At 43.0% G+C, this 15,248-nt stretch overlaps 1 protein-coding gene across 9 annotated transcripts in view; it reads left to right on the top strand.

Moving 5' to 3' along the window:
• Window positions 1–15,248, top strand: part of CASK (calcium/calmodulin dependent serine protein kinase) — a 325,007-nt gene that overhangs the window by 21,635 nt on the left and 288,124 nt on the right. For all 9 annotated transcript variants that reach the window (XM_089673937.1, XM_089673942.1, XM_089673939.1 and 6 more), the window contains exons 2-3: window positions 2,194–2,271; window positions 9,661–9,733. In XM_089673937.1, the coding sequence (XP_089530063.1) occupies window positions 2,194–2,271; window positions 9,661–9,733 (151 nt within the window). The remainder of the gene's footprint in view (window positions 1–2,193; window positions 2,272–9,660; window positions 9,734–15,248) is intronic.

Below are 15,248 nucleotides of genomic sequence, written 5' to 3'. Positions count from 1 at the left end.
ATGACCGCATGCAATGACAGGTGTACAAAACTTGAGTATTTGTTCAGACCAGGTGATAGATGCACGTGTGGCTGCTACCCATTTTTTTTTAGGAGACTAGGAACTGGTGTAATAAAAAAAAATGTATAGATATTGGAACAGTGCAGACCCTGCCACAGTTATAGAAGTGGTACATGGCACACAGAGTTCTCTCGGATGCTAATTGTGAGCCTCTAGAATATCTGTTCTGGGCAGGGAAAATAGTAGTTCTTTCAGTTTCTCTGGGTTTTATAAGGCTCCATTCACGCTTGTGCGACTCCAACGTCTTGCCATTTCCACTGCAACTTTGATGCAACTTTGGACTGGTGCAGCTTGGATCTAAAATTGGCTGTTGACTTTGGCTTTGACTGTTGCTCAAGATATGACTTAAATGTGACTTGAGAGTTTACATTGCAGTCTGTGTCACTCAAGTCACATGAAAGGGGCATCAAAGTAGTACAGGAACCTTTTTAAAGTTGGTGTGAATGTAGCATTACAATTCGCACAAGTGTAAATTGAGCCTAACTCCCGGATTTTGGGTTCTGGAGTCCAGAGACTTTGAAGGGCCTTGGGAAGAAGCCTCTAACCCTGTGTCCAAGGCTGTACTGGAGACCAGGAAGGAGTGTGCAGGTATGTACAGCCGTTATAACAAGAACCTAGCAGTGGTTCAGGGCTCCACTCAGGAGGCAGTAGTCCCCTGCCCCAGAGGTCAGGGAGGTGGCCAGAGCAGCAGGGAGCTGCAAGAAAGATAGCGAGAGGTACAGAGTGTTTTATGTGAGCACAGCAGTGCTGTGAATCGGTCTGTGAAGGCCCACACGTTCTGTGTGCAGCAGAACCCCAGCCCCCCAAAAAACTTACCTGAGCCCCATCCTGATCCAGCAATGTGCATGAGAGCCTTGACTCTCCTGGGTCTCTCCCTCCTCATTGGCTGAGACTGCAACGGTAGCCATTGGCTCCTCCTACTGTTAATCACAGCCGGAGAGATCGGGAGCGGGACTGAGCCACACACAGTGTGTGAATGGACACAGTGCAGTGGCTCAAAAATGAGTCTGCTCGGGTGCCCCCATAGCAAACTGCTTGCTATGGGGGCACTAGGCAGAAGGGAGGGGCCAGGAGCGGCAGTGGGAGACCCAAGAGGAGGAAGATTGGGACTGCTCTATGTAAAACCTTTGCACAGAGTAGGTAAGTATGACATGTTTGTTTAAAATGTAAAAAAAAAAAAAACTTAATTCACGGACCATTCATTCCTTCATTGTGAATGAATGAATTGCAAGTCCCAACAGCCTTAGCGGCTGTTGGCTTGTAGTTTTCAATGAACTACCACTGGCGCTGCGGAGTGCTGTGGTAGTTCATTGAAGCTTCCTTTCAGAATATCTGCTTGCTTGTACATCCCGTACAGCAAGCAGATATTCTGACAGATCTGCAGGAGACCTGCATAGCACCAGCGATCTACTGATCGCTGTGCAGTGCTTTCCAGGCTCCTGTAGACCAAAAATAATAAATGCACATTTTTTTACCTACAAAAAAATGTGCATTTATTATTTTTGTCTAAAAGATGAATTTATGTTTTTAAAAAGTGGGCCATCAAGTCCTGAAACATATTTCCTGTCTTTTTTTGAGTGCACTGGAAAACACTACACTTGAGTAAAACCCCCACAGGTATCTCAGAATGCACATGAATTATGTTTTTGTATGTTATTTATGGGTTAAAATATTTCTAGTGGTGATCTAAAGTTGAAAGCCATCAGCTGCTTAGTTTGCTATTGTGTCTGCTCTCACAATCCTGAACACCCCTAGAGTGACAGTAATAGGCTTTGTCCTGTTCTTTTTCCAAAGCCGTTGTCTGAATTTTTTTTTTTTCTTGTTACTCGTCTTTCCTCCTTCACTAAAAGGATTTGATTGCTTCAGATAAAGTCCCGTCAGCTCATATTATATCTGTGTGTTTTGTTGAAATGAATTGCAGTAAAAATAGAAAATGAATAACAATTGGAAGTTAGTGTGATGTGTTGCCACATTAGCTGAATCATTTTTAGCATTTGGATAGATTGCATTAATAGTTTACTGGGCCTGTCCAGTTTGTAACGATTCATTAAATATTCTCAGCAGGTAAATATTTTCCATACATCTTATCCTGCAAAATTCCTGACTGTTTTTTATTTTTCTTTATTAATGCAGCATGGATGGAGCTGATTTATGCTTTGAAATCGTAAAGCGAGCGGATGCCGGCTTTGTGTACAGTGAAGCTGTTGCCAGGTATGCAACTAACCAACATTGTTTAAATATTCATACTAGGACACTCACTGGGTACTTTCCTAATTTTTGTTTTATTAAGCCCCCTTTCTCACCTGTGCATTTTTAATGTTTGTTTTTTGGTGCTTAAAAACACGTGTCATGAAAATTCATTGATTCTATGAGGCGGTTTCACATCTGTGCTCTGCATTGCAAAAAACGAGACATGTCAGATTTTTTACATGTATTTACCTGCATTTTCTGGCTTATTAAAGCACATTAAAACACATGTAAAATGCAATAAAAAACGTGCATTAAAGAACATGAAACAAAAGGATGACATGGCAGTGGAAGCAGGGAGATGTAAATGGGGCCTAAAAGTGACTTGAAAGCAAGATTGACATAAACATCAGAAATAAACTATATTGCCAAAAGTATTGGGACACCCCTCCAAATCATTGGATTCTGGTTTTCCAATCACCTCCATGGCCACAGGTGAATAAAATCAAGCACCTAGGTGTGCAGACTGCTTCTACAAACATTTATGAAAGAATGGGGCTCAGTAAATTCAAGCTTGGTACCGTGATAGGTTGCCACCTGTGCAATAAGTCCATCCCTGAAATTCCCTTGCTACTAAATATTCCACGGTCAACTATTAGTGGTATTATAACCAAGTGGAAGCAACTGGGAATAACATCAAGGCCACGTAAAATGACAGAGTGGGGTCAGTGCATGCTGAAGCACACAATGCGCAGAAGTCACCGTTTCCTGAGTCAATAGCTAAAAACTTCCAAACTTCAGGTTAGCACAACAGTGCGTACAGAGCTTCATGGAATGGGTTTCTGTGGCCGTGCAGCTGCATCCAAGTGTTACATCACCAAGTGCAATGCATAGCGTTGGATGCAGTGGTGCCGCCACTGGACTCTAGAGCAGTGGAGACGTGTTCTCTGGAGTGACGAATCAAGCATCTCTTTCTGGCTATTCGATGGATGCGTCTGGGTTTGACGTTGCCAGGAGAACGGTGCTTGCCTGACTACATTGTGCCAAGTGTAAAGTTTGGTAGAGGGGGGATTATGGTGTGGGGTTGTTTTTCAGGGGTTAGGCTTGACCCCTTAGTTCCAGTGAAGAGAACTCTTAAGGCGTCAGCATACCAAGACATTTTGGACAATTTCATGCTCCCAACTTTTGTGGGAAGAATTTGGGGATGGCCCCTGCTTGTTCCAACGTGACTGCGCACCAGTGCACAAAGCAAGGTCCATAAAGACATGGATGAGCGAGTTTGGGGTGGCCTGCACGCTGTCCTGACCTCAACCAGATGAAACACCTTCGGGATGAATTAGAGCAGAGACTGCGAGCCAGGCCTTCTTGTCTGTCATCAGTGCCTGACCTCACAAATGTGGTCAAACATTCCCATAGACACACTCCTAAACCTTGTGGACAGCTTTCCCAGAAGAGTTGTAGCTGTTATAGCTGCAAAGGGTTGGCCAACTCAGTATTGAACCCTACAGACTAAGATTGGGGTGCCATTAAAGTTCATATGCGTGTAAAGGCAGGTGTCTTAATACTTTTGGCAATATAGTGTACATTATGAAATGATTGGAATGGAAACCTAAATCCATGTAAAAATTGATATTGAGGCCTCCTATGGTTTGTTTTTTTTTTACATGTGAACCTGTGCTTTGTCCATATGAGTTAAAATTACAGGTTCACTTGATAACGGTAGTAGTAAGCATGTTCCCCTGCTGGCAAAACCCATGAATTCCTGAGAACATTGAAACTTACACAAGGCTATTATGCATTTCTACAACGTTTCTCTTCCAGTTCCCTTTTATAATGGTAAGTACTCACCAGCTAAGATAAAATCACTCAAGTCTTCAACGGCCACCACCTCTTGAGTTCGCTCTTATATTAAGGCAGCTACTTCACAAGTGGACCAGAGAAATTTCCTGGAGGGGTCACTGAGAATCTGTTATGGTGCAGGTGATCACCTACTGCTTCTGTGCATCTCTGTTTTTGTAGTCCATTGCTGTTCGATAATGTCAAATGTCAAAGGTCTTCACTTGAGGTGAATGACTCTCTAAAGGTGGCACCCTAGGTTGTTTTTAGTTATCACTGTAGTAGATACATACCATTATATGGGAGCTGAAATGAGAATTGCTGTAAGTATTTATAGTGGATTTATGCTATGAGTGGATCATTTTTGCTCATAGTTTTGCATGATCAGTTGATTGTAGGTAGTTTAGAGACACTGCACTTCCCCACTGTTCTTATTAAACACGGAACAGGCCTTACTGTTAGCTGGTCAGACAATGAGTACAGTATTTCAGGACATGAGTAGGGATGAGCTCAGGCATGTTTGGACATGAGTCCAAAGTTGCCTAAGCTATCCTGCCAGGAAGTTGTCAAAGCAGACAGCCAGTCATAGATGGTGGAGACATGCCCTGCTCTACAGCGTGTATATGTGCCGCTGTGGGGCAGGGAATGTCCCTGCTGCCTTTTGATTGGCTGTCTATTTTGACAACTTCTTGCAAGTTAGCTCTCACGCACCCGTGTCTGAACGTGCCTGAGCTCATCACTGGAAATGGGGGACGTTTGCGTGTTCATACCCAATAGTAAGCATTATTTAGTTCTTTTTTTGTTGTAGAAATGCAGGGAAGTATATCAAATTTAGTGTGCCAGCCTTAAAAAGCATCCAATGCTCCTGTCTCAGTCAGGCAAATGTCCACCATCTTACTGCTTTCACGTGGAGGCAGTTGATCCCACAATTTAGAGTACTTTTTTTTTTGGTGCTGCCATTATTCTTCCCTTAATTAGCAATGGCCATTTGGCCACACTTCCCCTTTCCTATGCAAACAAATGAACACTCAGTTAAGGTTTTATGTTTATGGAGTAGCTATCTTGTTTTGTCAGCACATTCAGTTGCTCTCCAAGGGTGGCCACACACACATTTGATATGAACATTCCATCGATCATTTGTTGGAACTAGAATGATCAAACAGATTGAGAATCCTAAACCCTTCATTTGGTCAATTTTAAGTTTCAGTGCAATACTGATAAGTTGATTGGTTGCGGTGGAGCTTCTGATTGATCAAATAATTTCACGTGTGTCAGAAACTAATAGGGCAGATCGACTAACCACTTGACCTCTGGAAGATTTTACCCCCTTCCTGACCAGGACATTTTTGCTATGCGACACGTTAGCTGACAATTGTGTGGTTATGCAACGATGTACCCAGATTAAATTTTATGTAATTTTTTTTCAAACTAGAGCAAAAAAAAACAAACATTTTTTGGGAAAAAAACATTTTATATTCTTAGAAAACATCCAATACAAAATCAAGAAATTTCATTTTATCATAAATTTGAGGCCAAAATGTATTGTAATAAAAATCCCAATAGGTGTATATTATTTAGTCTGTAGGAAAGCATCCACAAACTTTGGGATATACAGTATATTTGAAAATTTATCGATTTTGATGTACTTACGGCCTATTTAATTTCTTGAGCCCATTAAAATGCCAGGAAAGTACAATAACCCCTATTTTGGAAAGTACGCACTCTGAGGTTTTTATTAAGAGGCATGGTGAGTTTTTTTTTTTTTTTTAAGTTTTTTACAATTTTTTTTTTTTTTTACACACCATCACCAGTATGCTACAGTGTCATATGACTGGTGTGGTGGTGATGTTAAAAATTGAGAAGTTCAATGTTTCTATAGTAACATTGTACTACTCTTGCTTACATTGTTCAGATCACATTGAGTGACATCACAATGTGCGCAGTGCCCATGTGTCTGCATGGGCAAAGTGATGTACAGGTAAATTGCTTTCCCTTTACCTGCCACCAACCCAGAGTAAATATACTGTGGGTAGCCAGCAAGTGGTTTTAAATGATGGTCATAAATAGATCTTCTTTGATCGATCGTCTTTTCATTTGACACCATGTGTGTTGCATCGTTCAATATTTTACCGCTTGCCCACCCATCCACAGTACTTTTACTGAGGGTGGGTGACACAGCCAGGCCAGGTCGCCTGGCAAATGCACAATAGCATGCCCTCTGGGGCACGAAGTGGGTGCCATCCCATGACTCCTGCGTCCACTGGATACAGTGGATCACGGTGCTTGGCTTGCTATGGGGTATAGTGGTCGCTATGCCCAATCATAGCGATTGCATGATATTTATGTAACCAAAAGCCATTCATGACAGCTTGATTACTGTCGTGCTATGATTGGCCCACAGCTATCGCATGATACTTGGATCCATCGAGTAGTACAGTGTCACTATGGTAACACTGAATAACACTGAAAGTATGTAACAAAAAAAAAAAGTTTTAAAAAAAATTGAATAAAATGTTTTTTTTTCTTTTTTACATACGGTCATCAGTCAGTATGTCCGATCACCCCCACACAAGTCATGTGATGACATTGTACTACACTGATGACAGTATTTAGAAAAAAGGACAAATTTAATTTCTTAATTTTCCAAAAAGTTACAACTTCAAAAAAGCTCGCCATGCCTCCTACTAAATACTTCAGACTATCTACTTTCCAAAAAGCGGTCTTTTGGGAGGTATATGTACTGTCCTGGCATTTTAGGGCCTCAGTACATCAGGATTGATCAATTTTCAAATATATGTGTATATATATATATATATATATACATACATACATACATACATACATACATACATACATACACCTTAGTTTGTAGGCTCTATAAATTTCACACACATTTATTTGGGTTATATTTACCAAAAAAAGTAGTAAAATACATTTTGGCCTAAATCTATGAAGAAAGATTATTTGTTTGCAAAATTTTATAACAGAAGTGTGAAAACGTGTTTTTTCCCCCAAAAAAAGTTTGTATTTTTTTCGTTTGTTTAGCAAAAAATAAACCCAGTGGTGAGTAAATACCAGCAAAAGAAGGCTCTATTTGTGTGAAAAAAGGATAACCTTTTCATTTGGTTAGTGTTGCTTGACCGAGCAATTGGCAGTTTAAAAAAACAGTGCTGAACAGCAAAAAATGCCCTAGTCATGAAGGGGGAAAAACATTCTGTAGGTCAAGTGGTTAATAGATGATGAATCCCTTGTTTGATTGTTTGTGCCTAGAGTGATAACAAATCTAAACATGTATGCGCTGTATATGACCACCTTTCAGATGTGTGCACACCTTTGGACAACCCATATTTCAAATACACTGTAATTGCAAAGCTTTTGAATTTCCTTGTAAATATGGGGTATCCATGGCCACAGCTAGCGTATTCAGTTTTTTGTAGCAATAATTGCAAATTAACAATTTTAACAGCACATTCATGCCATTTACTTTGGGCTGCTCTGGACAACTTTACCTAGCACAGTCTCAACACAAAGACAAGGCAATTTGCCTTGAATTAATTTCATACCATTGTATTGTGGCCCTTTATTTTTGTTAAAGTACAGCGTATTTCAAAGCATCACGCTGCAATGGCAATGTGGTCAAAAGAACTAAATTAAATGTCTAACGAAAAAAAAATGTAAACCATGCAATGTGCCTGAACTGCCGCATTGACACCTTTCCTCAAACAACACGCCAACAGCCCTGCATTTAGCATTGCTACTGGTATGAATGAACCCTTAAATTGGTGAACTTTCAGAGCACAAATTTTGGCCGCCTTAGCAAATTAAAATGCAAAAGACAACCAGTATAGTTGATCCATCAGCACCACATCCCAAACTAAATACACATGAAAAAAGTAGGGTGCTCTCTCACCCTCAGGAAGAGAAAAGCGTATATAAGCATAAAAAAATGTTTTCTCACTCCATGAGATCTGCACAGGTCTGTTGTTCAGGTGCCTGTCCATACTGTCTAGGACTGTTTATTACCATCTGTGGGCCAATGTCATTAACTAGCTAAGGAAGCCTTGTGAGATTGTGCATTGTAAAAAGAGGAGGGGATGCCTTTCTCCCCTATGTAATGCCTCTATGCTTTTGGGCTGGGCTTGTTCTGATGCTTCTTCATTTTTCCATCCAAGCGCTCCTCCTCCACCTACACAGTCCTATATGTTCTGGGTGACTTTCAGTAATGCTTACCCTCTGAATCCCTGAAGAAGCTTATCTGGCGAAACGCGTCGAGACATGGCACCTTTTTTTAGTCATGCCACTATCAACGTGCTATACTCTTTTGATTGTGTAATAGTCCTATTTTGTTGGAAGAAGGTGTACGGAGTTGCTGTATTGATCATTTCCTAGTTATCACCCATGGGGAGAGTCCCCGGTTTTTATTGTATTTTGTAATGAAATATTTTGTCTTTTATTTAAACTTGTATACGTTTTTTCTTCCTGAGGGTGAGAGACAACCTAAAATATGTCCCATATTATCCTTCTACTTTTTTCATGTGAACTTAGTATGCAAGTGTAGACATCAGTGGTCAGAAAACAGTCCCATATTTCTTGAGGCCTACGCATGTTCAGTTATACAGAGGTTCCCAGCTTCCAGGAGTATGTCAACGTTGCTGGCCTTGCATTGGCCCTTTAAGAGACTGCATTATTGTTAAAGGAAATGTATGGTGCAGACTGTTTTGGCTGTACTACTATGGATCACAGGAGTGCACTTCATTCTGCACTCCTATGACCCGACATCACAAAGCGAGTCCAGGCTCTGGAAAGATCCCAACTTTTAATGTTGGGATCTGCCCAGAAGCCTGACTGGAAGCTGGCTTAGCCTCTCAGCGTGACGCTGAGACCCTGAGCCAGCAGCCCCCGCCCCCTTTGCTCAAGTGAGTGCTGGAGGGGCAGAGCAGAGAGCCTGTAACTATCAGTCACTGGCTCTCTGCAGACTGAAGACCAAGAACTGAGCGCTCAGTTCACAGTTTTAGAAGTGGCTGTCACCTTATGTCTATGGATACATTTAAACAAAACTGTGGGACCCACAACACCCAAAAACTGTTCTGCCTGCGATTTGAAACGCCCTAGTGTGAATCGAGCCTAAACATACAAACCTTTGACTTAATTTGGGATCACCAGGGAATATTACACATTTGTAACATTTTATTGTCAGTCAAATTTGGGTCAATGTAGAATCAATGTCAAATTCAATGTAAAAACTTAAAACTCATTCTCTTGTTTTTTTAGTATATCTAAAAATTGAACATTTTCTCCCTTGCCTTTATTTCCGTATGATTTGAGAGCTGTCATTAGAGGTTTGGGTAATGTAGATGCTGTAGACAAAGATCAAATGAAAGCTTTGAGTTCTTTTCCCTTTGGTGACCCTTTGTGATGGCCACAACAGGTGTGCAGAGCTGGAAACTCAAGCGTAGAGTTCCCAACACCAGGGTAGAAAGATGAAGAAAAAATAAAAAAAGACATTGGATGGATTTACCCTTTAATGTGTAATTATCCACTCCTATCAAATTAAATAATGCATTTTTAATATTTCAGTCATTACATGCGGCAAATACTGGAAGCTCTCCGCTACTGTCATGATAACAACATCATTCACAGAGATGTAAAGGTAAGAGATAAATCATGTCGATATAGCTACATTTTGTTCAAGTTATCTGCAGATGCCCTCACGGCTTTTAAATATATTTGGTTAACCATTTCTCTACCAGCATTTTTTCTGTTTTTTTGCACATATGCCTAAAATGCACATTTTAGTGTGAAGATTATTTAGCCCCCCCCAAATAAACGGTGTATTTTCTGAAAGCAATGACACTGGAGAATAAAATGTTGGTAGTTGCAATTTTTATGTCACTTGATATTAGCACACGTTTATCAAATACAAAATTTAATTTAAAAATATGAAAGTTAATTTTAGTGCACAGAAACAGAACATATTTCCCAATCTTTAAGTATAAAAGAATAAATAGATACCAAACATGTCAAGCCTTGTCCATAGGCAATACTTTAAAAGTCTTTTCATGTTGTCAGTTTTGAGTTAACCATGCATTATAGCCCCACCTCACTTGTGGCGCAGTTGTTCTCACATGTAGGTTCACCTACTGGATGTATTTATGTTCTTGTGTGTTTATGTAACTGCAGGGGGACTTACAATAAAATGTTGTTACTTTTGTTTTTGGTAACTTTTATATGGAATGACAGGTTCTCATTACTGAGACATCAAAGGTCTATTAAGACCCTTGATGTCACCCCTGCGATTCACTACAGCTAATGGAGCACAGACTGTGCTTTGTTAGCTATATCCCTGGTCACATCAGCTGGGTAACTACAGTGCTGAATCCATGTGAAGTAGTACGCATCCACCATTCCATCTTTCAATACACAGCATACTGCTTCCCGGTCCCACAGGTGGGACAGTGGAGCCCAGGATATATGGCTTGGGGTGGGGGGGGTTGGTATCTTCGACAGGGTGCTGTAGTGATTGGGCAGTTTCACAGCTGCTGAAATCACTTCAGTCTAAATGCTCACAGTTGGCTTAACAAATTTAAAGACACTGTGTGAAATTGTGTTTGAAATCCCATTCTACTAGCTGTCATTTGAATCATGGCTATTGTGTAAGCTTAGGTGCGGTTGCAAGCAAGGCCAAATATCAATTTATACTTATATTTAATACTGTTACGGCTGATGTAAGTCTTTGACTAGCTTTTAAACAATACCTGGGTATCACATGTGCTATAGCTGGGTATGACTCTGCACATATAAGGCTTCTAGTTATATTGTTGAATACAGAATACTAACTTGTAGGCCTAATGCATCCATTATCACAGGTGGCTTTTAACCACTTGCCTACCGGGCACTTATACCCTCTTATTTACCAGGCCAATTTTCAGCTTTCAGCGCTGTCGCACTTTGACAATTGCGCAATCATGCAAGATTGTACCCATATGAAATTTTTATCATTTTTTTCTCACAAATAGAGCTTTCTTTTGGTGGTATTTAATCGCTGCTGGGCACTTTACTTTTTGTGCTATAAGCAAAAAAAGTGCAAAAAATTTTGAAAAAAAACGTTTTTTTGTTTCTATTATAAAATTTTTCAAACAGGTAATTTTTCTCCTTCACTGATGTGCGTTGATGAGGTGGCACTGATAGGCGGCACTAATGAGGTGGCACGGATAGGCGGCACTGATAGGCAGCACTAATGAGGTGTCATGGATAGGTGGCACTGATATGCGGCACTGATTGGTGGCACTGATAGGCGACACTGATAGTGGGTACTGATAGACAGCACTGATAGGTAGCACTGACTGACATCACTGCTGGGCACTGACTGGCGGCACTGCTGGGCACTGACTGGCAGCACTGCTGGGCTGCACTGATGGGCACTGGTGGGTGGCACAGGTGGGTGGGCACAGGTGGGTGGCATTACTGGGCACAGGTAGGTGGCACTTCTGGGCACAGGTGGTGACACTGCTGGGTGGCACAGGTGGGCGCATTGCTGGGCACAGGTGGGCGCATTGCTGGGCACAGGTGGGCGCATTGCTGGGCACAGGTGGGCGCATTGCTGGGCACAGGTGGGCAGAACTTGTGTGTGGCATGATCGGTGCCAATCCCCACTCTGACAACTGCCGGTTTTCGGCAGTACTTTCCTCACGATCTGACAGCGTGAGGAAAGTGCAGCCGAGAACCGGCATTTGCATTTTCCTGGTGATCAACGTGTCATTGGACACGGCTGATCACGTGGTAAAAGGCCGCTGTGATTGGCCTTTTACCACGTCATGTGATCAGCTGTGTCCGTAGGACACAGCGATCACGGAGATCGCCGGGTGCGCGCCCCGGGGGGCGCGCAGGAGAGCGCGTTCTGGGAGGACGTCATATGACGTCCACCCAGAACTGGCCGGCCTCAGTGCAGCCGTCATTCGGCTATCTGCGGTCGGCAATTAGTTAACTAAACAACTAAAATTTCTTTACAATACAATAAAGCCTAACTCTACCTTTTTAAGGCTCATTTACACTTGCTTCGACTTCAGCACACTTAAAGCGCCTACCACTTAATCATGCTTTTTTGATGCTTCGGTGAGGCTTTTTTTGAAGATTTGATGAAGCTTGACAGATGCCCTGTGTGTGTTGATTTTCTATTTGTTTTAAAGGGGCCCAATAGTTCCCTGGCTTAGTATTATCCCCAGCTGCTTAGTAGCCCCAGCTTTGTTGATACTCCACTTAGTAGTACCCCTAGCACTGCTGATCCCTGGCTCAGTAGTAACCACTAGCTCTGCTGATCCTCCTCTCTCTCTGGTCCCTGCTCAGCTCACCTCCTGCTATATTGCTGCTTTCATGCTGTGCACTACATCTGAAATTGCTAGCTTCTCCTGCTCTGGTCTGCCAGCTCTGCTGATCCTTTGCTGCTCAAGCCTCTCTCTCCAGTTCCTGCTTACCTTCCCCTATAGCAGCGGTTCTCAACCTGTGGGTCGAACAACCCTTTGGGGGTCGAACAACCCTTTCACAGGGGTCACCTAAGACCATCGGAAAACACATATTTCTGATTGTTTTAGGAACCGAGACACCGCCCCTCTATCCATCTCCAAGCGGGTCCGCCCTCATGCAGATACGCACACATTTCCCTGAACCGCTATGTGTGGGTGGGATGACATGCCGCCACTGTCATCTGGCCACACCCCCGGATCACTCAACAGCTCCACCTCCTCGTCGGTGACTGTAGTTCAGGAGAGGCACACAGGCGGCCAATCACTGGCGAGGAGGTGGAGCTTAGAGAGGAGGAGCCGAGTGGCAGCACGAAGATCAAAGAAGATCAAGTGAGGGAGCAGCTGGAGAAGCTGACCAGTAAATGTCTGTACCATGCAGATGGTGCTGCTGCAGCAAGGTATGCTGGCTGTAGATGGGAGAGGGAAGGAGCGAGCCCAGGCTGGAGCAGGGGTCGGCAAGGTAAGTATCATTGGTGTCAGTGGGAGGAATAGTGCCTCATCATTGGTGTCACTAATACCAATGATGGGGCACTATTCCTCCCACTGACACCAATGATAGGGCACTATTTCCCCCCCATTGAGACCAACGATGGGGCACTATTCCTCCCCCCACTGACACCAACGATGGGGCATTATTCCTCCCCCCACTGACACCAACGATGGGGCACTATTCCTCCCCCCACTGACACCAACGATGGGGCACTATTCCTCCCCCCACTGACACCAACGATGGGGCACTATTCCTCCCCCCACTGACACCAACGATGGGGCACTATTCCTCCCCCCACTGACACCAACGATGGGGCACTATTCCTCCCCCCACTGACACCAACGATGGGGCACTATTCCTCCCCCCACTGACACCAACGATGGGGCACTATTCCTCCCCCCACTGACACCAACGATGGGGCACTATTCCTCCCCCCACTGACACCAACGATGGGGCACTATTCCTCCCCCCACTGACACCAACGATGGGGCACTATTCCTCCCCCCACTGACACCAACGATGGGGCACTATTCCTCCCCCCACTGACACCAACGATGGGGCACTATTCCTCCCCCCACTGACACCAACGATGGGGCACTATTCCTCCCCCCACTGACACCAACGATGGGGCACTATTCCTCCCCCCACTGACTCCAACGATGGGGCACTATTCCGTGAAAACTATTTTATGGTTGGGGGTTACCACAACATGAGGAACTGTATTAAAGGGACGCGGCATTAGGAAGGTTGAGAACCACTGTTCTATAGCATTCCCATACTGCACATCATGTGTGTCATTTACTAGTTGTCATTTGCTCACCAGATGTGACGTCTGCACCAGACACTTCCAGAAATATATACACATGAACCAGAAGTGACTGCTGATGATGTCTTTTTGGTTTGCTTGTTGGTTTCCCAGTGCATCCTGGGATATCGCATACCTGCACAACCTCCAAAACAAAGCACAGATAAAGCTGAATAAAAACCTCTTAAAAGCTGCAAGTGCTGTAAGCAAGTTTTATCATAGACTTCAGTGGAGGCTTTGAAGCGCCATGAAAGCGACATGGGGTATAATTTTTTAAGCAAAGCAAACACACGTGTGAACAGAACTGTAGGCTAACCATTTTATTTAGTGGCAGGTGCTTTAATTGGCATTCAGAGTACTTTAAAAAAGTGTGTCCAGTGCCACATTTTGAAGCAAGTGTAAACAAGCCCCTAGAGCTGATTCACAGGTGTGCTGTGCAGATTGAAGCTCAGGTTTCACAGCTAATTGATATAGTTGTTCACTGGTTCATGTCAGGTTTACATCACGTTCAGAACAGGATTAGGTCTCAGGATTATCCTGTTCACACATATGCGGTTTAGAAACGGCTCCCATAGAAGCCAATAGCCTGTAACCTGCACTTGCACCTGAACTGGACTGCACTGCTCAGAAATCGTACAGGACGTTTTCCTCAACCACACTGAATCCGCACCGAATTCTCACCGCTAGTGCATCAGACATATGTGAACAGGCACCATAGGTATCAATGTTTTTTCACTTGAGATGCAGATTGGATACGGCTCAGACCACATCCAATCCGCATATATGTGGACCAGCACTTAATGTTAACAGAGGAACTTTCTGGGAGTGCACTATTAACGGTATGTAACCTCAGCTAGACACAGTATGCAGAGCTGCGTTCTGGCAGTAGGAGAACTTCCTTTCCCACTCCAGGTACAAAATAGGCTGAGCGTTGCTCAGCCATTCATGGGAAGCTTTGTATTCAATAAATGAATACAAAGCTCCCTCTGATTTGCTGAGGTAGAGAGGCGAGGTGATGTCACAATCTCTGCCTCAGCAAATCAGGGACATGAAATGTGGAGTTAAGCTTTACATTTATTTGGTAAAGTTGGTGGGCAATTTGAAGTCATGCCATTACAGACAATAGCACAGTGCTCCAAATTGGTCACATTGCTGCTAGTAGTAGTGTTTTCTTTTTACTCCCCAACTGTTGAGTGGGCAACTTCTGTTAATTGCAAATAGGTGTTTCTTATTCAGGGTGGTGTGATTTTACAAAATATTATCTGATGAGCATTGCCTCTTTTTAAAAGCGAAAAATTACCTATATAAAATTCACTGAAAATCATATCTAATGCATATTAATGTTGTGTGT

Source organism: Staurois parvus, unplaced genomic scaffold, assembly GCF_062004578.1.
Source record: "Staurois parvus isolate SC_StPar_1 unplaced genomic scaffold, SC_StPar_1.0 ptg000145l, whole genome shotgun sequence".
Taxonomy (NCBI): Eukaryota; Metazoa; Chordata; class Amphibia; order Anura; family Ranidae; genus Staurois; species Staurois parvus.
Note: the sequence above shows the minus strand (reverse complement) of the source record. Positions and strands in the feature narration are given on the sequence as shown.